General features: G+C 44.8%; 2 gene segments (V, D, J or C); both read right to left on the reverse strand.

The window, feature by feature from the left end:
* Positions 1-12399: 12399 nt before the first annotated feature.
* LOC130032382 (T cell receptor beta variable 5-1-like) lies at positions 12400-13049 on the reverse strand. The segment is given in 2 exon segments: positions 12400-12872; positions 13001-13049. Coding segments are annotated over 2 exon segments (522 nt in total).
* Positions 13050-13327: 278 nt separating this feature from the next.
* On the reverse strand, positions 13328-14797 carry LOC130032383 (T cell receptor beta variable 5-1-like). The segment is given in 3 exon segments: positions 13328-13396; positions 14166-14608; positions 14749-14797. Coding segments are annotated over 3 exon segments (561 nt in total).
* Between the last annotated feature and the right edge of the window lie 7849 nt (positions 14798-22646).

The following is a 22646-nucleotide window of genomic DNA, read 5'->3' on the forward strand; positions in this document are numbered from 1 at the left end:
GTGTCTGCTGTGTGTGTGATGGTGAGAGCGGATGTTCTCCTTAAGGACACATCACCACGTGTCACCTTCCTGTCTGGGCCCACCCTCCCTAGCCCATGCCAAGGTCCCGCCTTTGCTCAGGGAAAGTAAAAATTCATGCACAAATGTGCTGATTTCAATGAAGAATACATTGTCATGTATTGTCTGAATTAAGATGCCTTGTCATTTTCTTAGCCAATTTGTGACTTAGATATTTCAATCACATGGTGTCATTTTCATAATGCTCCAGATTTATTCAAGCAAATATGTGTTGTATGTTCAATGTATTAAGAAGCATATGTACTCCCGGTGGCCTGACTCTTGCGTCCCAGGTCTCGAGTTCTCTCCTGATTTGGTTACTGACCATGGGGTTGAAATTGTCCCTGAACCTGCTATAAATTTTTTCCTGGGTATCCATCCACCTGCTGAGCCTAAGACACTGGAGATCACCATGTGAGAACTCATAGTTCTTCCAGTCTGCTGTATTCTAGGAGGAGGAATGCTGTGCACTGCAGCAGGAGCAGAGGATGTGCTGATGCAGGTGCAAAGAGGTGGGAAGATATCAAGAAAAGCAATTAGGAAAATCAGTAAGATCTCTGATGTTCATGTCCATGGTGGGCCATGGGGGAACAGGGATGGAGGAACAGTGTTTGAGTCCGTGTTCTTCCAGAATTGGAACATGAAAGTAGGCTGGTAACTCCTTTAGATTCATACAAACCCATGCTAAAGCAATACTTTCTCTGCATGACTGTGGAGCATGAATCCTTTCCCACAACAAAAGCAGAGGTACTGTCCTTCTAAGAAGGACAATAATCTGGGCCCTGCTGTTCAAAGTCATCCTTTGACACCAGCATTGACTCAAATCACCCATACCAGTGAGAAGATGTGAAGGACTTCCCTTCCCACAGCCTGTCTCCCTCTAGGGTGACTGGCAGTAAGTGTGTGAATAGCGCCTCCAGGTGACTGACAGCCCACAGAATCATAGATAAACCCTTCTTTGAGCCTTTTAGATCCTTAAGTCCACTCTCAGGCCTTGTTCCATTTTATTAGAAAACAATTGTGTGAACAGAAATGTTTCATGACTAAAATGTTAGTGATTCTTCATGTTCCTTTCCTTTTTGGTTATTATATTATGCTCAAATCGAGCACCTTTTTATTGCAATTTTGTTATTGTTTTATTTTTTCTCAGTTATTAATTGAGAAAGCACAACTGAAATGAACCTCTTTCCTGGGTGGACACTGGCCAGGTTCATGTCATGGCAGTGCAGGAGCTACATTGTGTAATTAAGGCCATCAGTGGATGTCCTTTGCTTCTTAATGTCAGGGACAGAGCTGAGATATCATGCGAGATGTATAATATTTCCAGTCCCACTCTGGCTCTAGAAAAATGAAGAGTAAGGTCTAACTACAATGCAAGGTGAAAGAAACACAGGTTTGGAAGAAAACAATGTGATTGAGACCTTGCTCCTCTAGTCCAGTATTTAACTCCGGTAATCTTAATTAACTCAATCTTTGTCAAGTTAGCAGGTAAAAGAAATTTCCTATATTATTTTGGTTCCCATACGATAACATAGAGAGACTTTCCTCTGTATAGAGAGTGACTGGCTGGCAGCTCTTTGTCTCACTGCCACTTCCTGGACTGGACAGGGGTGTTTTTGTGCAGGAGGTAGCTGAGTAGGCAAGGCTCTGAGGCTGCTGGCACAGAGGTTCAGGGCAGAGTCGGCCACTTCCATGGAGCTTACGCTCAGCTCAGAGCTGGAGTTCTTCTTGAACTGTTGGACTGAGAAGTGATCAGGGATGTTTCTTTGTTTCTCTGTCTCTCTTCAAAATACTCCACTCAGAACTGATGGCCTTGGCCCAGGGCCTGTTGATACCAGTATACAAAATTATGTCCGGATTCATAGTTCCATGTCAGGGTCACTGGTTGACTCCTTACTTTGACCAGGTGTCTGGGGTTTTGAGTGACCTCAGCATCTGCAGGGCCTGTTGGCAATCAGAGATAAAGGGCTGAGGCAGACACAGGGGTGCCTCCTTCTGCAGCCCTCATGGTGGGCATGGGGGTTCCCAGGTTGGCAAGCCACAGCCCAGGCCTCCCCTGTGCCCAGGACTTACCAGCTCCCAGGAGCCCAAGGGCCACCCAGCAGAGGAGCCTGGAATCCATGGCAGCCTCAGGGCCCAGACAGCCCCTAGGGCAGGGCAGGCTCCAAGCTCTGTCCTCCTGGGTCTGATAGGAGCCTCTCCTGTGATGTCAGTGTACGATGAGCCCATGCTTGTGGGCTGTCTAGCCAGTGCTGAGGTTGGCAGGCTACTTTCTGTGCAACCTCAATTGCCCCACCACAAAAGATGGGCAGGTACTGAAGATGGTTCTCACATTTATTTTACTCTGGGTACACCTCTTGAGCCAAATTCTCAGGTCTTATCGTCCAACTCTTTTTCCCCCTAAATTTCCTCCGAGCTTATTAACATGGCCTCCATGTTGCAGAATAAATCTCCAGATCGTCTATCTTATTCAGATCATAATAATGTGCATTAGTTTCTCTCTCTCTCTCTCTCTCTCCCCTCTCTCTTTCTCTCTCATTTACTCAACAAATTTAAACAATTTCCCCACAGAAACAGTGAAACTCATTCCTCTCTTTCCCTCTGACTCCCCTAAGGCAACTTGCAGAAAGTCCAAGGAGTCAAGATTGCATGTCAAGGCGGGTTGAAGAAAAAGGAGTTTATTCATGCAGGCAAGAGTTTAGGCTACCCTGGCAACTCTGGGCCCTGAACAAAGGCCCACTCTGCAATGAGCAGGTCTACACAAGCTAATTTGCATTTAGACTGACAAGGTTATGAAGAACAAATGGTTTTGCATAGAAGTAACTGTTCTGCGCTGGCTGTCTCACTCTGTGGTTGGGGGCTCTCTGTATGCAATCCATCACCACCTTCCTTCACAGTGCCCTCAATGTCTTCTGGTTTCCCACATTCTCTTGAGCGGTCTCTTGCTAACTCCTCTGGGGCACCTTGTTGTAAGTATGTGACTCACAGTCCACATTCATTATCTAAACTCAGGTCAAATTTTCCCTTCAACACCCCCCATTTCCCCCCCCCCCCCCCACACACACCCCTGACATACCTCCACACACCCACTTCCTGAGCTGCTAGCTTGGATGATTTAAGATTATTTTTTCAATGCAATCTTAAGGAGTAGATGCAAGTGATTGAAATGATTTGTTAAGAAGGAAATAGTTGTGGCACCATTAAAATTTCTATCTATGCTATCATGAATGAAAGAAACTAAAACCACTCAGGCAGATCAAAAAACAAACAGACAAACAAAACATCTGATACTCTTATATGGATAGATGTGTAAATATTATTTTCTAGAACCTCTTCTGATAAGTCAGATTCAATAACCTCGTCTTTTGTAATCAAATTGGTTAGTGGCTGGGGCCAGAGCAATAGTACAGCAGGTAGGGCATTTGCCTTGGACGCGGCCAACCTGGGTTCAATCCCCGGCATCCCATATGATCCTCCAAGCACCGCCACAAGTATTTCCTAAGTGCAAAGCCAGGAGGAACCCTTGAGCATCGCTAGGTATGACCCAAAAATGAATAAATAAATAAAATAAATTGTTTAGTGGCTGTGGAATTCGGTATATGGGCAGGTAGACGTTGCTATTGAAGAGATCTGAGTAGAAGTCATGGATAATGTTCACCATTGCTCTTCTGGAAGATGTGATAGATCCATCAGGATGTTGGATGGCAGTCATCTTGGTCTAGTAGTTGGCGAAGGACAGGCGGGCATTATGAATGCTTTTCCCGGCTTATGCCACATCTACCAGCACTTCTGCTCTTCTTTCTTTGAGGTCTTCCTTTATCGCATCTCTGCACTGCTTTGCGAGCTCGAATGTTCACTTGCGGTTGCCTGAGGCATGCGCCAAACCTCATTGGAGAATAAGCTCAAGAGTTTTCGCTTCTCAATTTCTCCTTCATCATAATTGGATGTTGGTGCATAGACAACGAAGATAGAAACTGCCGGCAGTGAGCCACACATCTATTCAAGTGTAATCGTCCCGTTTGGGTTGTTAGGCATTCGAATGAATCAATGCTCATGGCCAAGTTCGTGTTGACAAGGAGACCGACACCTCCGATGCCTCTTTTATCACATGTTTCGAGGAACAGTTCTTCTCCAGTGTCGAAAAAGGTATGATGTGATTGATGCCTTCTTGTCTCGGTCAGACCAATGATGTCATACTTGATCTTTCGCTTTTGTACCATCAGATCCTCGATGGATGCATCTGATGCCAGCATACATGCATTGAAAATACAGACAATCATTTTTGTCTTTCTTCATTTTGGCAGCCTAGTTTGGCCTTGAGATTTTATCAGCCTCTCCTTCCTCATCCTTCTCAACACTGCTGTATTGGTTACTCCTTTAGGGTCAGGGGAATGAGACCCATTGTAATTACTGGTTTTGGCATATCAAATACACAACAGATAGCTTGCCAGGCTCTGCCGTGCAAGCGGAATACTCTCAGTAGCTTGCTAGGCTCTCCAAGAGGGATAGAGGCTTTTGGGGTGACCTCTAATTGCAGGATGGATATGTCATTGTCAAAATTCTCCCTTCCTAAATCTGACAAGCCATTTTATTGGTAAAGAAATGAACAGCACCCAGACAAGTTCAGACCTGAACACCTGAATAACCTGGCGTCAGTACTCATCAACACGCTGGCTCGGCTCTTCACATGCTACCTACTCATCAATAACCTGGCTCGGCTCTTCACACACTACCTCTCTGAATGCAAGGTTCTGTCCCAATGGAAAACCAGCAGGACTGTACTACTGTACAAGAAGGGAGACATCCATGACATTAGCGACTATCGCCCAACCTGCCTATTGTCTGTCATTTACAAGCTGTTCACTCGAGTCATCCTAAATAGGATTGGCAGAACACTAGATGAAGGACAACCATGTGAGCAAGCTGGGTTCCGCAAAGGATTCAGGGTGATTGACCATATCCACACGATAACCAAGCTCATTGAGGTTTCTTGAGAGTTCAAGATGCTGCTCTGTCTAACGTTCATTGATTTAAAGAAGGCCTTTGATTCTTTTGAGATGGAAGCAGTCATTGAAGCCCTGGCCAATCAAGGCATTGAAACTCAATACATCAGGATCCTCTGTGAGCTGTATTACAGATTCACTACCAGAATCTCATCATTCTACAAAAAAGTGATCATCAATGTCAAGAGAGGGGTTCATCAGGATGATACCATTTCACCGAAACTCTTCAGTGCCACCCTCAAGAACATCATGGGATGACTGGAATGGGAAGGAATGGGAGTGAAGATAGAGGCAACTACACCACCTCCGCTTTGCTGATGTAGGGGTGTGTGTGGAATCATCCCATTTCCCCCGCCGCCCTGATAAGACCTCGAGTTGCTGCCCACAAATGGCTCCTCGAGCTACTTATTAAGCTCCTTAATGGCCATGATCCCAGAGATACACAAACCAATCTCAAACCTAGTGGCTTTTGGCATAAATCCCCCCAAATTAATTACTAAAATATAGGAATTCCAAGGCTCTTCTGGAATCATATGCCCTTTATAATCAGCACTAGAAAATGAATGATCTAATGATGCCTTTTCAGCAGGTCTGATTGTTGGGGAGAAATTCCAAATAATAATGGTGGGGCTTTTGTTGGGCCTGGAGTCCAAGGTCTCAGAGTTCCACTGATCTTGTTCTGTGGGACTTCACTCGTGTGTGAGTCTCGGCCTGAGCAACCGGAAAGCGTCCTAGAGTGTGGTGGCAGCTGGGTAGTGGAGGTAGTGAGGACAGAGATCCTCTGCCTGCTCCCACCAACCACAGGTGAAGAAGGGATTAAAACCAGGAGCCCCACCCTACCTTGCCCTGTCTGCGACCCAGGGATTGGATTATGCACAGAAGACCCACCCTACAGGTACCAGATAAATGCCTCACTGGCAGACCTCCACTACCTCCACTACCTCCACTCCCCAGCCGCCACCACACTCCAGGATGCTTTCCGGACTGCGTGGCAGCTTTGCAGCTGCAGGACACATTATAAAATACTTAATGCCCATCTTCCAGGATTGATGCACCATATTTGCTAGGGTTTAATATGGTTTGAACCATGGGAACACCTACAAGGGCGGTTAGAGGCTGCCTGAAAAATCTCTATCCCTTTTGGAGAGCCTGGCAAGCTACTGAGAGAATCTTGCCCACACGGCAGAGCCTGGCAAGCTATCCGTGGCGTATTTGATGTGCCAACACCAGTAAATAAAAAAAATCTATTAAGGAAGAAAACTACTCACTTGACTTCTGACTTTTTCCAGCAAAATCATATTTAATGACTCAAAGTCACAGGTACTTGTAGTTCTCAAAGTCATATTCACCATAAATTCAAGGCTAGACTTCTTCAGAAAAAGACAGAGCTTTAATTCCTCAAACCAAGTTCCAGGAGGTCAATTCAAACAGGAAGGAGGCTAGCTTCTGAAGACGGTGTGCCCCCAAGGTGGCTAATGTGAGGTGGAGAGGAGACAGATGGCCACTTACTCCCAATCACCTCTGCCACCCCTAGACCGACTGGGAAGGCTCTAAATGATAAAGTCTATGGATGAGTCCCTGCGTAGCACTGACCAGATAGTCAAACCTACTAGGTGACCATCAAGCAATACCTACTAGGTGACCATCAGTCAAACCTACTACGTGACCATCAAGCAATACCTGACTCCGACTTAAGCCAGGGAGAAATGCGCTTAATAGAGAATGTGGGCATCTCCCAAGGAAAAGAGACACCCAGTACACATCCCAGCATTGAATATGAAAGTCCAATCTTTTATATCTCAAGAGGACAGATGAAGGTGACACATGTATTCAGACAACTCATGCTCTTAGCCATGACACATGAACACAAGCAGTACATAGGATTCGGCAGCATTTGCAAGCACTTCCTTTGTTCAAGTTGGCTTCTATAGCATTTCTCCCATGCTACCCCACGTGGAGCTTTCTAGCTAGATAAGAGTCTGTTGCTTGGGTAGTTGTCAAGGGGATGGAGTTGGGATTAACTGATAGTTTTCTTTGAATTTCCTTTTCTTGACCTTGGATCCTGCTAGAACTTCTCTTGGAGGGGGCCAGCCTTCTCTGGTCTGTGCTGGCACTAGGTATTGGTCTTATCAGGACTTCCTTCCTGTCTTCACAAAGTAGGTCCTGACAGTCTTAGGGCTAGTTCTTTATTACTTCTCAAGAATACTATTAGCATGGAGGCCCTTTCCTATCTCCCTGTCTGCTTCATAATTATGAAATAGAAGAGATATCTCTAAGGAGCACAAAGTGTATCCACAGTCATAAAGCAAAGTTTAGAGTCAATTCATGGGAAAATCTAGAACAAACACTCTGTCTGAGAAAATTACTCTGTCAAACAGATGTTCTCAGCAGAAAACTGTTGACACCACATGCAGATTGAAAAATGTGTAAGCCTCTATCTCTAGTTTGGCAGATTCAATCCAGATTGTGTAATTCAACCTTGCTAAGAATGAAAGTTACATTTCCATGAACTTTCTTTCCTTTAGATTTCTGGGATAGAATAGATCAAGGAGACTCAATTAGTTGAGTCAAAAAATTATTTGTATTTCTGTACTTCAATTTTCATACTAATTGAATCTAGGAGATTCTTATTCTATTTTTGTCTGGGCTCAGGTTTTTCTGCCTTTAAAATATTCTAGTGTTACTTGTTTAACTCAGTTGACTATCCTGATCTTGAATTTATTATTAATAAGGGGACAATTTCCCACATTCTTGCAAGGTGTCCCTGTATGATTGAGGCCCCAGGACACAGGTCTCATTGAATCAAGTAGATTCACTTAAATCAAGGAGATTCAATGAGTAAGATTGTTGCAGCATAGAAATAAATGTCACCCTTATTCATAGAAGATTGTAGACCAACCCAGTGAAACACAGAGACAGATACGTAAGTGTTAGTAGATGAAAGATTTCCCTTCTTCACACTATCCAAAGGTTGGCTAATATTGGTCAATGGTGGACTTTGCACCCACACAGGGGTTCCACTCAGCATCTTGAGTTTTCCCATCAGCAAATGCCAGGAACTTCTTCAATATACCTCTTTAAGGGCTTCTGGATGGCCAGACACCCTCTGTTCACTCATGTCCTATCACTCCAGGCATTCCCCAGAGTCCAGCACCAACCACGGTTGCCTTTACAAGCGGAACTTTTTCCTTCTTTATGTTTTGATAACTTTCTTCATAAAAGCACCTCATTCCATAAATCTTTAGATTGCTCATTTGTATTGAGGAGGATTTTTAAAAAAAAATATGTAGGAGTACTGCTATTTATGCAGCCATTGATTAAGTGATTGAATTGGGCATGAACTTCACATAACTTTTTTAAAATTTTTATAACCATGAGATACAGTTACAAAGCTTTCATGTTCAAGATTCAGCTAGACAATGATAGAATATCCATCCCTCCACTAGTGCACACTTTCCACCATCATGTCCCCAGAATATCCACTCCACCCATCCCAGTCTTCACCCAGCCTCCGTGACAGGTAATTTCCCCAGTATTCTTTCTCTCTCTACGTTTGGGCATTATGTTTTGCTCTAATTTTCCCACCACCATTCAAGACTGTCTGCCAGGGACAGATGCTAGATCATTTATTGTTTATTTTTAATATCTTGGGTGCTGCAGCTGCGTGCTTCTGGAGTCCTAGATTGTTAACAGTCGAGTTCCAGAGACATTTCTGTAGGGCGCTAATCCATTTTGGGATTCAATTGGGCATCTCTGGACCAGGGCTGTTGGTGAACTAAGATGGCGCCTGGAGGCACACTGTGGGGGTGACAACCAGGGTCATGAGCAGACGGAGAGCTGGGCAGGCACAGCCAGGCACTTCTGCCACCATGCAGCATGGAGATTTAGTCCTGGAACGTGAATACTTGGGCCTTGCTTGTGGAAACTCTTGGTCGCAGGGATACCATGTAGAGTAGGTGGAGAGATTGCACCTGCTCCATCTGGGGTGCCCCTGTGAAATTTCTCGGCATGGGGCCCATAGAGATCTCTGGCACTGTGGTGTCTTCCAGGACTCGCTGCTGTATCTCTGACTTTTGATCTCTTTTGATATTTATTTATGGGTCTCTGAAGAAAGACTAGTGATAGAGTTGACAGGGTAGCTCTGGAGTTGGTTTGTGGGGGTGACTGCCAGTGCTTCCATGTATATTGGGAAGTGGGGGGAGGTAGCCCAACCCAACCCCAGGAAAGCCTGGAGATTTCAGTCACAAAACCTGAATACCTGAAGTTTTAGCAGATTATATCTTGGTGAGGTCCTTCCTGAGACAGTGGAGTCAGGCCATGGTGTATGGCGGCAATTTTAAATTGGGCTTGACTCCCACATACCTAACTTTTGGCAGTTTAATTTCTTGGTAAACTTGGTCCCAAGTTGTTGGATCCGACCAAAGGCACAGCAGCAATTTGGGGATATTATGAAGCCTGAAATCAATCAGGCTGCTGATGCACTCTTCCTGTAGGCACAGGTTGACCTTTTGGCGGCATCATACCCCCCTGGATTGTTAGTAATCAGACATATATTATTTTATAATATAGTCCTCTTTATGAAAAGATAATACTGAGAAGAAAATTGTGGAAATGCCATTGTATTCTAATTAGGTCGACTGTGCAGAAGAAACCAGATCAGGAAAAAGACACATGGATGATCATAGTCATGAAGGAAACGTTGAAATGCATTTGGAATCCATGCCATAGCTTTCCCATCCATTTTGAAGAGCCACCTAAGACGAGTCATTATGGCAGATATTGATTTCTCTCAACTGGTACTGCCCCTTATCCAGGAGAAAATGAGATAGGACATTTCTAGAATTGGTTTTACATTCATTCTTGATCATTCACTTGTTCATTCACTTTGTCATTCCATTAGGATAGACACTCATATATGGCAGACATAGCACTCAGTAAATGGATGAACCATGTTTCCCTCTTTGAATTTAAAATCTGTTTATTCAGAAAAGTAACAAAAAAACTGGGGTTGAATAGAAAGCACAGTGGGTAGGATGCTTACCGTGCATGTGGATTACCCAAGATTGATCCCTCATGGCCCACCATGCACCACCAAGAGCATTCCTGTGTGTGCCCATCCCAGGCCTCCTCTCCTTGCTCCAGTAAACAAAACCGAGCTGGAAACTTTTAACTAGCCTAAATCTTAGGCTAGGAGATGCCAAGAAGTCTTATCAGACTTGAGCAGGAAGTGAGCAAATGTTCCTGCAAGAAGCTGTTGAGTTGCGGACAACTCAGGTATAAGAGGAGTTAGTCTATTTCGACTCAGTCCATGCTTTGTCAGAGGAAACAGGTTTTGCAGGCTCTGAGAAGGATTAACTAGAATATAGTGAGAGACTATTTTGTAGTTAGAGGAGAGAGGTCCACAGCTGTGCAGACAGAAAGCCAAGAAAGAGCCACCTCCACTCCAAGTTCTAGTGGGGTCCTCGTCAGGCTAAGACTCCCCAATAGGGCCTCAGCACACGTGAGTTCAGGGTGCATAATTTAAAATGCAGGGCTCCAGGCTCCTGATGCAGATAATCTGCTAAGGGTCTCTTGGGCCCCTGGGGACAGGACACTCTGTGCTTGTGAACAGAGAGGAGGCAGTCCTGCAGTGCTCTGGACAGACTGCTGGCACACCAGTACACAGATGTCTGTGAGGACACAGAAGGGAGGGGAAGCTCTAGGTCTTCTCTCTAGAGCTGTACCCACCTCCCATGACCGTAGGTCCGACTGAGTAATAGACAAGCTTCAGCTCTTGTCCCTCTTCTTGCCGATACCAGTACATGTAGCTATGTAGCTATGTGCCAATTTTTGGGCACACATCTGTGTCATGTTCTGTCCTGTCTTCAGAAGCTAGAATGTGAGGATCTGAGAGACACCAGCAACCCCAGACCTGTGGAAAGAAGGAGCTTCTGATACTGCAGAGGGCTGAGCATGGAACGGGGACATTGTCATCACAAAAGGAACTTGTCTAGGACTCACTTGCCTGCGGCAGCCAGAGAGTCACACAGGACAGGAGGGGGACTCATGGCAGGGGCAGGGAGAGGAGGGTCTGCAGTGTATGTGGTGCTGAGTGAGGACGGGCTCGCCAGAGGCTCATTCTGAGCTATTATCTTCCCTCCTGAGCCCTAAAGCCCTGTCACAAGGTCACACGCCATTTCTCAGAAAGTGAAAAAGAAGACGACGACCTTCTTAGATTGATGATTGTTTCCTTCTAAATGTCTTGGGTTTTGTTTTGTTTTGTGAGCACAGTGGGCAGTGCTCAGGCTTATTTTTTTTGTATTACAAAAAATATATTTTTTATTTTTTATTTATTTTTTATTTTTTAATTTTTATTAGTGAAACAACATGAGGTGCACTTATAGACTTACAAATTTTTGTCCGTGGGCCTCTTTTGCAAACCACAACACCCAAAAGGAGAGAGAAAACAAAAGGGAATGCCCTGCCACAGAGTCAGGGTGGAATGGGGGTGGGATGGGGCGGTGGGAGGGATACTGGGACTCATGGTGGTGGAAAATGGGCACTGGTGGAGGGATGGGTAATTGATCATTGTATAACTGAAACTCAGGCTTATTTTTTCACTCTGAGCTCAGGGATTACACCTGGTGATGCTTGGGCCTCAAATGTAGTACCAGGGAGGAAACCAGTGTCAATGGCATACAAGACAAGTGTCTTAAATACTGTAAATTACTGACGCCTAGAAGACATGTCTTAGCAGCCTTCTTTTCAAGTATTTGTGACTTTATCTCTTGCATATGTGACAGCTTTCCTGCTTCAATAGATTTATTCACGTGAATATGTCTTTAGTTCTTGAATTAGTGAGAAGTCTCTTAGATTCCTAATGACGTTTATGATTCTTGTACTCCATTACTCCAGGATACTTCACTGATTTCCTTCATTGATCTTGAAACTGTTACTCCATCTACAGTGGACTTCCCAGTCTTTGTCTGTTGAAACTCTGGCAATCACCATTTGAAGACACCCTTATTCCTTGTATTTGATTAAGTCCCTGAATAGAGCCCCATCACTGGGGGCAGGTGAGAAGGATCTGCTGACCCAGAGGATAGATGTGGTAGGACATAGGCACAGCTACAGATTCTGTGAAAAATTCTGATTTTCCATTTCACAGGGATCTTCTCTTTGTGAAAAAAATGACAGTTACCATGACATTTAAGTGGAAGGAACCTTAGAAACACAAAATCTGTTTGTACAAGGACCAGGCTGGAAACACACTGTAGTTGGTTCTACAATGTATTTTGGGTTCATCAAATCCATGAAGATGTTTGTAACAATGTGATACTTGAATGCTACTTCAATTCACTTAAAAACAGGTGCAACAGTACATATCCTGCGTGACTCTGACATATTGACTCATCCCCATACACAAAGTGACTGTCCTCATACAGGTGGGACTGGATGGTGGCTCCCCCTTCACTACCACTTCCTGGGTTGGCCAGGGGTGTTTTTGTGCAGGAGTCAGCTGAGCAGGCAGGGCTGTGAGGCTGCTGGCACAGAAGTACAGGGCAGAGTCGGCCACTTCCACGGAGCTCACGCTCAGCTCAGAGCTGGAGTCCTCACTGAACTGTTGGACTGAGAAGTGGTCAGGGAGGCTGCCTTTTTGATACTCTTTCCCAAGGGCATATGAAACAAAGAAGTCAAGACTCTTTCCCAGGGTTTGTTGATACCAGTAAACATACTGGTGCCCAGATTCATAGTTGCATCTCAGGGTCACTGGCTGACTCCTTGCTTTGACCAGGTGTCTGGGGCTTTGAGTGACTTCAGCATCCACAGAGCCTGTTGGGGAGCAGAGAGAAAGGGCTGAGGCAGACACAGGGATGCCTCCTGCTGCAGCCCTCAAGGTGGGCAGGGGGTTCCCAGGCCTGGCTAAGTACTACCCAGGCCCCCCCATGCCCAGGACTCACCTGCTCCCAGGAGCCCAAGGGCCACCCAGCAGAGGAGCCTGGAGCCCATGGCAGTGTCAGGGCCCAGGCAGCCCCTAGGGCAGGGCAGGCTCCAAGCTTTGTCCTCCTGGTGCTGTTAGGAGCCTCTGCTGTGATGTCACTGTGTGATGTCACTGTGTGATGTGCCCAGCCTGCAGACTTCCTCTACCTTAGACATGACAGTAAGGACCACTAGGTGCCATTATCTGCTCTAACCAGCCTCTAAACCATGCAGACACAGGGGCCCAACCGGTTCCCACATAACTGTATGCTCTTTTTTTTCTCTGCTTCTCCCTTGCACAGCCTTCCTTACTCAAGCTGCTCATCCAGCTCTTTCTCTTTCCAGTTTCTGTCCAGCTCAGAGAGATCGTCTGCTTCCTGCAGACTGAGATATAGACACAGCCCAAGGGGGCAGGAAGCCTTTGTGTTAGCTCCTCTAGCTTCAGGAGACAAGCATTGCCTCAAACCACACCTACCAGTGAGAAGATGTGAAGGACTTACTCTCCCATGACCCAAACACCTCCCAGGCTGACTGGAAGTAAGTGGGTGCACAGCACCTCCTAGTGACCCACAGCCCCACAGACTCATGGATAAGCCCTCAAACATAAGCTTCTTAAGCAGCCTTGCTCTATTTCATTAGTAAAAAATTGTGTGAACAGAAAACTGTTTGATGACTAAAATGTTAATCATTCTTCATGTTATTTATCTTTGTGGCAATTACATTATGCACAAATCAAGCACCATTTTATGCAATTTTGTTATTGTTTTTGTTTGTTTTCTCAGTTCTTAGTTGAGAAAACACATCTGAAATGAGCCAAATAGCCTCTTTCTGGTGGACACTGGCCAGCTTCATGTGATGGCGGTGAAGAGAATAACATTCTGGCCATCAGTAGATATCCTTCGCTTTGAGTTGTGTGTTCCTTAATATCAGGGACAGAGCAGGGATATCATGTAAGATTTATAATATTTCCAGTCCCACTCTGGCTCTAGATAAAAGAAAAGTAGGATGTGACTATGATGCATGGTGAAGGGAACATAGGTTTGGAGGAAAACAATGTGATTGAGACCTTGCTTCTCTAGTCCAGTATTTGACTCTGGTAATATTACTCTCTGTCAAGCATGTTAACAGGTAAAAGAAATTTCCTACATGATTATGGTTCCTGTATGATAACATAGAGAGACTTTCCTCAGTATAGGCTGAGAGTGACTGGCTGGCAGCTCTTTGTCTCACTGCCACTTCCTGGGCTGGCCACGGGTGTTTTTGTGCAGGAGGCAGCTGAGCAGGCAGGGCTGTGAGGCTGCTGGCACAGAGGTACAGGGCAGAGTCGGCCACTTCCACGGAGCTCACGCTCAGCTCAGAGCTGGAGTCCTTACTGAACTGTTGGACTTTGAAGTGATCAGGGAGGCTGCCTTTTTCATATTGTTCCCCACTGGTATATGAAACAAGGAAGTCAAGACTCTTTCCCAGGGCCTGTTGGTACCAGTACACATACAAGTGCCCAGATTCATAGTTGCATCTCAGGGTCACTGGCTGACTCCTTGCTTTGACCAGGTGTCTGGGGCTTTGAGTGACCTCAGCATCCGCAGGGCCTGTTGGGGAACAGAGAGAAAGGGCTGAGGTAGACACAGGGATGCCTCCTGCTGCAGCCCTCATGGTGGGCAGGGGGTTCCCAGGCACAGCCCAGGCCCACCCAGGCACAGCCCAAGTCCACCCTGTGCCCAGGACTCACCTGCTCTCAGGAGACCAAGGACCACCCAGCAGAGGAGCCTGGAGCCCATGGCAGCCTCAGGACACAGACAGCCCCTAGGGCAGGGCAGGCTCCAAGCTCTGTCCTCCTGGTGCTGGTTGGAGCCTCTGCTGTGATGTCACCGTGTGATGAGCCTCTCTGGACACTTTTCCCTGGTCTAAAGTACCCTACAATCTAAAACCCTGGTTGGCTACTCTGTTCTGTCTCTCCCCTGATGTACTCTACATGCAAATACCTCAACAAATGGGTGGATAGGAGTCAAGCATGGTCCACAAGTGACCTTAAGCAGTTGGTTTCCCCCTGCTTGTAGTACTCATCCCAAATTCCTCAGCCTTGGCTGAGCCAGATCCTTTCTCTTCTACTTCCCTGGCAGTTTGTCATGCAGATGCAGAAGGAATCTCCAGATGCACCCACTGTACTCTTACTAGAAAAATGTGTTAAGTCCTGTATACACCAGAATCTATTCAGTGAAATCTAACCAACTGCCCACAAAGGGCACTGAAACCTCTTCCTCTCTGGCTTCATTTTCTCTCTGATTCCACACGGTTCCTTGCTGTATCTGGGTCCACAGTGCCTCCATGTGGCTGTTAATTTCCTCTTATTATCTATGTCATTCAAGGACAGGATTTCCCTCCAACACACCCATCTGAAACCCATTAGCAATCTCCCAGGCACCTACTTCTGAATTTCCACCTTGGTTAATATAGGGTTATTCTTCAACTCCCCTCTTAGGGGGTGAAGGCATAAGATAGCATATGAGAAAACATCCACCAGGTAGGCAATGATGCTGACACCATGGCAGTTTCTATGCTGCAATGGATGAGACAAGGCAGAACTAATCAGCCTCAGGCTGCAGAAAACACCCTCTGATCAACTCCTCTTGTTCAACCTCATCTAAGTATCCCCTAGCTTGGCATTTACATTAGTTAGTATTAAAGTTCAGAGGGTGTTTTGTACATGAATTCCGCATGTGTTTAGCATGTTCATTAATTAATGTATAAAAATATTGAAATAACCAACCCTGTTATCTATCACTAGGTCTATCTGGAGGTCCTGAACTTTCTTCATTACATATAAGTTTGTTTTTATTACCAAAAAATAAACAAAATAGCCTATCAGAATATTCTATAGTCTTCATTTTATTTGTTTACTGTGGATGTTGTTATCAATTCTACTCTCCAATACCACCATACAAGGGTATGCTAACAAATGCTCCTGTGCTTGTTTGAAGGACAAATCTTTTATCAAGACCAACTCGAGATTCTCAAGCATAGGAAACCCTCCCTGCCATGTGTTCTGAACACTGCAATGGTCATTGAACCAAAGTATAAAAAATACTTGATATGAACTATTTGTGCTATTTGTGTACAAAAGTTTTCCTTATCAGTTAATTTTAGACCACTAAAAACAGAAACATGCAGTTTGCTTATTTATTAAAGTTTAAAGCATTTATTTAAAAATATAGTAGAGGTAAGCCTCCTGTTAGAGTTGATGTGTGTATTTAAGGACAAGAGAAAGAAGCAGACTGCCCCAGAAGTATTGGGTAGTGGAACCCTAAGGAGGGCTACCCTTTGTTTGCCCTTCATTTCTGAATTTTTCAGACTAAACAATAAACTTAGTTTTGAAATCAGTGTGTGGCACTTTGCCACAATAAAGTTAGCAGGGTTGGCTGCAGAGGAGACAAACCTCTGAGAAGTGTCCAACTTCAGGGGCCCTTGAGCAGATGTGAGTTTACACACTGGTCATTTTTGAAACACTAAATCTTTTCCACACCTTGGCATCCTGTTTACATGCATTGATCCATTATTTTTGTTAAAGGGTACATTAAGAATAACTAGCAGATACGTTAAGAGCAAGAACTGGGATATTTCACATAGTCAGTTAATTTGCAGGCTTCTGAAAATATACAAGCAAGATGATTTTTTTTATTCCAGTCTTACTTTATTCTATCTTTCCAGGGCACAACTTTTCTGCCGTGTTATCTAAAAAATATAACCGATTTTACCCATGGGATGATGTCAATCTTGTTTTTATTTTTTTTTGGTTAGGGGGATAATATCCCACACATGTATCATTGTCGGTGATTATAAATTTTATGAAGATGGCAAAGGTATGCTTGTCATGAACTAAAAGTGCCAGCCTGGACCTCTCCAAGGATGACACAGCTTCATGCTGCTGAAGTTAAGTCCTCAGAGGTCAATGGATGCAGAAAGGAGGCTGGAATCTGCATATTTTTCTCTATGTTAAGTGTCCTGGTACCTGAGAGACCCTGGCATAATGGTTCAACCAGAATCTACAAAGTTAGGGATGGAAAACTGATTGCAATTAGTCATGGGAAGGATGGAACTTGAAAACTGTCAGTGACTGCCTGCAGTTTGCAATGTTAAACATTCTTTTTGTCTTTCCTAACTCAGGACTAGCATTTCTCAGTCGGAACAGAAAATCTGTAGCACAGTCTTGTCAACATTCCAGAAATTGTGCATGGCTTTTCCATCTCTGAGGTTGCAACTGATTTTAAGATTGACAACCTACAAGTCTATGAGAACTGTTCTCATACTGGGTAGACCGAACTGATACGCATTTGCCTTTGCATGCAGCTGATCAGGATGGATGTATCAGAGATTAGATTATATCCTGTCTCCATGGATTCCACCATCTTACAAATCAGCCAGGTGGAACTAAGGCCCTTAGGATCCCTGAAATTGATAAACTGATTTAGGTAATGCCTATCTTGCACTCCAAATGGCAGGATCAGTTATCTGGAAGCAGTACCTAGGTGACAACTGCAGAAACTCACACCTGCAGGGTTGGAGTGACAGGATAGCTGGTAGGGAGCTTGCATAGCCTGTAGCGTGTAGGATCAATTAATTTGATCCCGAGCCCCTCATACGACCCCCAAACCATGCCAAAAAAGATCCGTGAGCACAGTGCCAGGAGTCAGACTTGAGCATGCTGGGTGTGAGCCCCGCCAAACAAACAAAAACAAAAACAAAGCCACACATGCCTCTGTTCTTGCTGCCTTTGCCCTATAAAACCACCAGCCACGTCTCAGACATGTTCTAAGTTGTGTTTGGGGAAGGAATGCACAAAAAAATAATCACTATTCAGGCGAGGACTCAGGTGCCCTATCGTGTCTTTCTTGAGACCCATCTCCAGATTTTCCTCAAGAATCCTGTCTGGTTCTCTCTATAAACCTCTTCTGAGTTTTTGAGAAATAGAAGTTTCTAGCCCCTCCTTCAGCAATATGTTTTAACGAACCATATATGATAAGGGAAATAAGCACTGATGCTCTCTTGAATTCACTCTTGATTAAAATAAAAGCATTTGCCTTTAAAACGCTGTTATTACAGTTTTTGGCTTCCTGGTTATTGACCATAATTTATGAGTCAGTGCAACTATATCCTCAACTATATCATGTTGGTTGCTACAAATGAGAGGCCAGAACTATGTCTCTGAGAGCACTTCACTATAGATCCTCAGTCTCTCCCTTGGCTGTTGATGGTTTTCTTCCTGGAAGTTCCTATAATCTATAAGGTGTTAGATATTTTTGGAAGAAGATATTGATAGGAATTAGACAGATGGTATTTTGTACTACAGCTCACTTCAATAAAACAGATTATTGTGGAGAAAATTCAGGAAATGTCACTGTATTCTTAGTAGGTTGACTGTGCAGAAGAAGTCATATGAATAGAGAGACACCTGGATGGATGTACCTCCCAGTCACAAAGGACACCGTGGGAAGCAACTGGAACCTGTCTTAGAGATTTCCTATTTGTTGCCAAGAGCAACGTAGTCCAGTTATTATGGCAGGGAACTGATTTCTCTCAAGTGGTACTGGTTTGTGTCAAGAAGAACCTGAGATCAGGAAATTTCTAGAACTGCCTTGCTCATTTATTCACTTAATCACTTAATCACTTAACTTCCCGTTAGTCGTCGATTTGCTTGAGCGGGCGCCAGTAACGTCTCCATTTGTCCCTGTCGCATGCTAGTGTAGCCCAATGGCATCTCTTCGCTCCGGGAACATGGAGGGCCTCAAACCGATCGTTCATGATCTTGACGAAGAAGTCTGACTATCTGGTAGGTGGGCGGCCACGCGGTCTCTTGACATCCCGTGGAATCCAATCAGTAACAGCTCTAGTCCAACGGTCGTCTTTAAATCTCATTACGTGACCAGCCCATCTGATTTTCGACACCTTGGCAAATGAGACAGCGTCCCTGATCCTTGATCGTCGACGGATGTCAGAACTCCGGATTCTTTCTCTCATTTGAGTGAAACATGATATTCCAAGCATAGCTCTTTCTATTCTTCTTTGGGAGACCTGAATGGCGTTCTCATCTTGTTTGCGTAGGGCCCAGGTCTCTGAGGCATATGTTAATGCAGGAAGAACAGTGGAATCAAAGAGATGTGCCCGGAGCCGGAGGTTCTTCGTCCTCTTAGCTATTTCTTCGACGTTCTTGAAGGCGTTCCAAGCCACTCTCTTCCTCCTGCGCAGCTCGGGTGCCAGGTCATTTGTCATGTTGACCTCTCGACCTAGGTACACATAGCTGTTGCATTCGGAGATGGTCGTTCCGTTGAGAGTGAATGGGGTGTCAGGAACAAGGCTGTTTCTCATAAACATTGTCTTCGTAAGATTCAGCTGTAGTCCTACCTTTCCACACTCACGGTCAAAGTCGGCCAGCATTTGTGCCGCTTGGCTGATGTTTGGTGTTATTAAAACAATGTCATCAGCAAAGCGGAGGTGGTGTAGTTGCCGACCATCTATCTTCACTCCCATTCCTTCCCATTCCAGTCGTCGCATGATGTTCTCGAGGGTGGCACTGAAGAGTTTCGGTGAAATGGTATCACCCTGCCGCACCCCTCTCTTGACATCAACAATCACTTCTTTGTAGAATGGTGAGATCCTGGTAGTGAATCCGCAATACAGCTCACGGAGGATCCTGATGTATTGGGCTTGAATGCCCTGATTGGCTAGGGCTTCAATGACCGCTTCCGTCTCAACAGAATCAAAGGCCTTCTTTAAATCAATGAACGTTAAGCAGAGCGGCATCTTGAACTCCCGAGAAACCTCAATGAGCTTGGTTATCGTGTGGATATGGTCGATGGTGCTGAATCCTTTGCGGAACCCGGCTTGCTCACATGGTTGTCCTTCATCTAGTGTTCTGCCAATCCTATTCAGGATGACTCGAGTGAACAACTTGTAGATGACAGACAATAGGCAGATCGGGCGATAGTTGCCAATGTCATGGATGTCTCCCTTCTTGAACAGTAGTACGGTCCTGCTGGTTTTCCATTGGGACGGAACCTTGCATTCAGACAGGTAGCGAGTGAAGAGCCGAGCCAGTGTATTGATGAGTACTGACGGCAGGTTCTTCAGGTGTTCAGGTCTGACCTTGTCTGGGCTGGGTGCTGTTTGCTTCTTTACCGACGAAATGGCGTGTCGGATTTCGGAAGGGAGAACGTTGGGAACGACATACCCATCCTGTGGAATTTGGTATGTCGGCAAGTGGACATGGCTATCGAAGAGATTTGAGTAGAAGTCATGGATAATCTTCTCCATTGCCATTCTGGAGGATGTGATGGATCCATCAGGACGTCGGAGGGCAGTCATCTTGGTCTTATAGTTGGCGAAGGACAGGCGGGCGTTACGAATACTTTTCCCGGCTTCTGCCGCATCTACCAGTACTTCTGCTCTTCTCTCTTTGAGGTCTTCCTTGATCGCATCTCTGCACTGCTTTGCAAGCTCGGACGTTAGCTTGCGGTTGCCTGAGGCATGCGCCAAACCACGCTGGCGAATTAGCTCAAGAGTTTTCGAAGATAGGCGACTTTTTGTGGCTATCTCTCTCTTGGCGTTCCTCGCACATTCATGGAGGTGCTGAACCAGTCGATCGTATTCCTTGTCAATGTTGTCAACAATGGCATCTTCCCATGTTGCTGCAATAGTACCAAAGAGTTCCCAGTTGGTGGTCATTTTGGGAGATCTCTTTTTGAACTTTGCAGCCTTTTCTCCCCGCTCTGTGAAGTAGAATTTTGCACGAAGGAGACGGTGATCCGATCCCGTTCGAAATTTTGGGACAACAGCGACATCAGTCAGGCAAAACCGTCGATTGAATATGATGTGGTCTATTTCGTTGTGGAATCGTCCACTGGGAGACTCCCATGTCCATCGTTTAGATTCTGCCTTCTGGAACTGTGAGTTACCATGAATGGTCTTGGTCGACATGATGAACTCAGACAGTCTCTCACCCTGTTCGTTCCATTCTAGGCCATGGGTCCCGATGTGAAGTTCTTCAGCTGATCTTCTCGGTCCTATCTTGGCATTAAAATCACCCACAATGATCTTGTAGAAGGTGTGGTCTTCTTTATAGAACTTCTCTAGCTCCATGTAGAACTTCTCGATTTCTCTTTCATCATAATGAGATGTTGGTGCGTAGACAACGAAGATAGAAACTGCAGGCAGTGAGCCACATCTATTCAAATGTAAACGTCCGATTCGGGTTGTTAGGCATTCGAATGAATCAATGCTCTTGGCCAAGTTTTTGTTGACAAGGACACCGACGCCTCCGACACCTCTTTTATCGCATGTTCCGAGGAATAATTCTTCTCCAGTGTCGAAAACGGCATGGTGAGATTCGTGCCTTCTTGTCTCGGTCAGACCAATGATGTCGTACTTGATCATTCGCGCTTGTACCATCAGGTCCTCGATGGATGCATCTGATGCTAGCGTACATGCATTGAAAGTACAGACGATCATTTTTGTCTTCCTTCGTTGTGGCAGCCTAGGTCGGCCTTGAGATTTTGTCGGCCTCTCCTTTCTCATCCTTCTCAGTGCTGCCATGTCGGTGAAGCCTCCAGGGTCAGGTGAATGAGACCAGTTGTAGTTACTGGTTTTGGCATATCGAATACACAGCGGATAGCTTGCCAGGCTCTTCCGTGCGGGCAGAATACTCTCGGTAGCTTGCCAGTCTTTCCGAGAGGTATAGAGGCTTTTGGGGTGACCTCTAATCCCCCTTGTAGGTGTTACCATATTTGAACCCTATCAAATTCCTATCAGGAAATTTCTAGAACTGGCTTGCTCATTTATTCATTATTAATAATTAATTTGATATGCCAAAACCAGTAAATACAATGGGTCTCATTCCCCTGAACCTGAAGGAGCCACCAATATGGCAGCGTTGAGAAGGATGTGGAAGGAAAGGCTGATAAAATCTCAAGGCTGAACTAGGCTGCCAAAATGATGAAAGACAAAAATGACTGCCTGTACTTTCTTTTTTTTTTTTTTTTTGGTAGAATTCATCTTTCTTATTTAACAGAAAATCCAATATTATGCCTGAGGGAACTGAATGCCACAGAACTCCGCCAAACAATCTTTTCATAACATCATGTATACTCCATAACATAATTTTCTTCTATATCTATACATCTATATCCATCTATATGTGAAAATTCATTGGTGCAATTCACCAAGATAATGTAGTATTTCTTTTTTTTTATTTTATTTATTTATTGAATCACCATGGGAAAGGTTACAAAGCTTTCAGGTCTATGTCTCAGTCATGCAAACATCAAACACATTTCCCTTTACCAATACTTATTTTTACCCTGAAGAACCCCAATAAAACCCCACCCCCCACCCCTCCCCGTCCCTGTGAGGCAGATGAATTCTAGTTAACACTCTATCTGCTTTGATTAGATTCATTGTTTCAATAAAAGATTCACCACTATTATTTAGAGTTTACCCCCCCCCCCAAATCAGACATGCTGATAAAGCATTGTGAAGTGATTTGCTTTCTACAGCTGGGTTCAAGAATTAAATGTTGGTTTTGGATTTCTGCTATTTTACCTATTGACCCTGGAAGTATTTCTACTGAAAGTCAGATAG

This window comes from Sorex fumeus, unplaced genomic scaffold (genome assembly GCF_029834395.1).
Source record: "Sorex fumeus unplaced genomic scaffold, SorFum_2.1 ptg000048l, whole genome shotgun sequence".
NCBI classification, from domain to species: Eukaryota; Metazoa; Chordata; class Mammalia; order Eulipotyphla; family Soricidae; genus Sorex; species Sorex fumeus.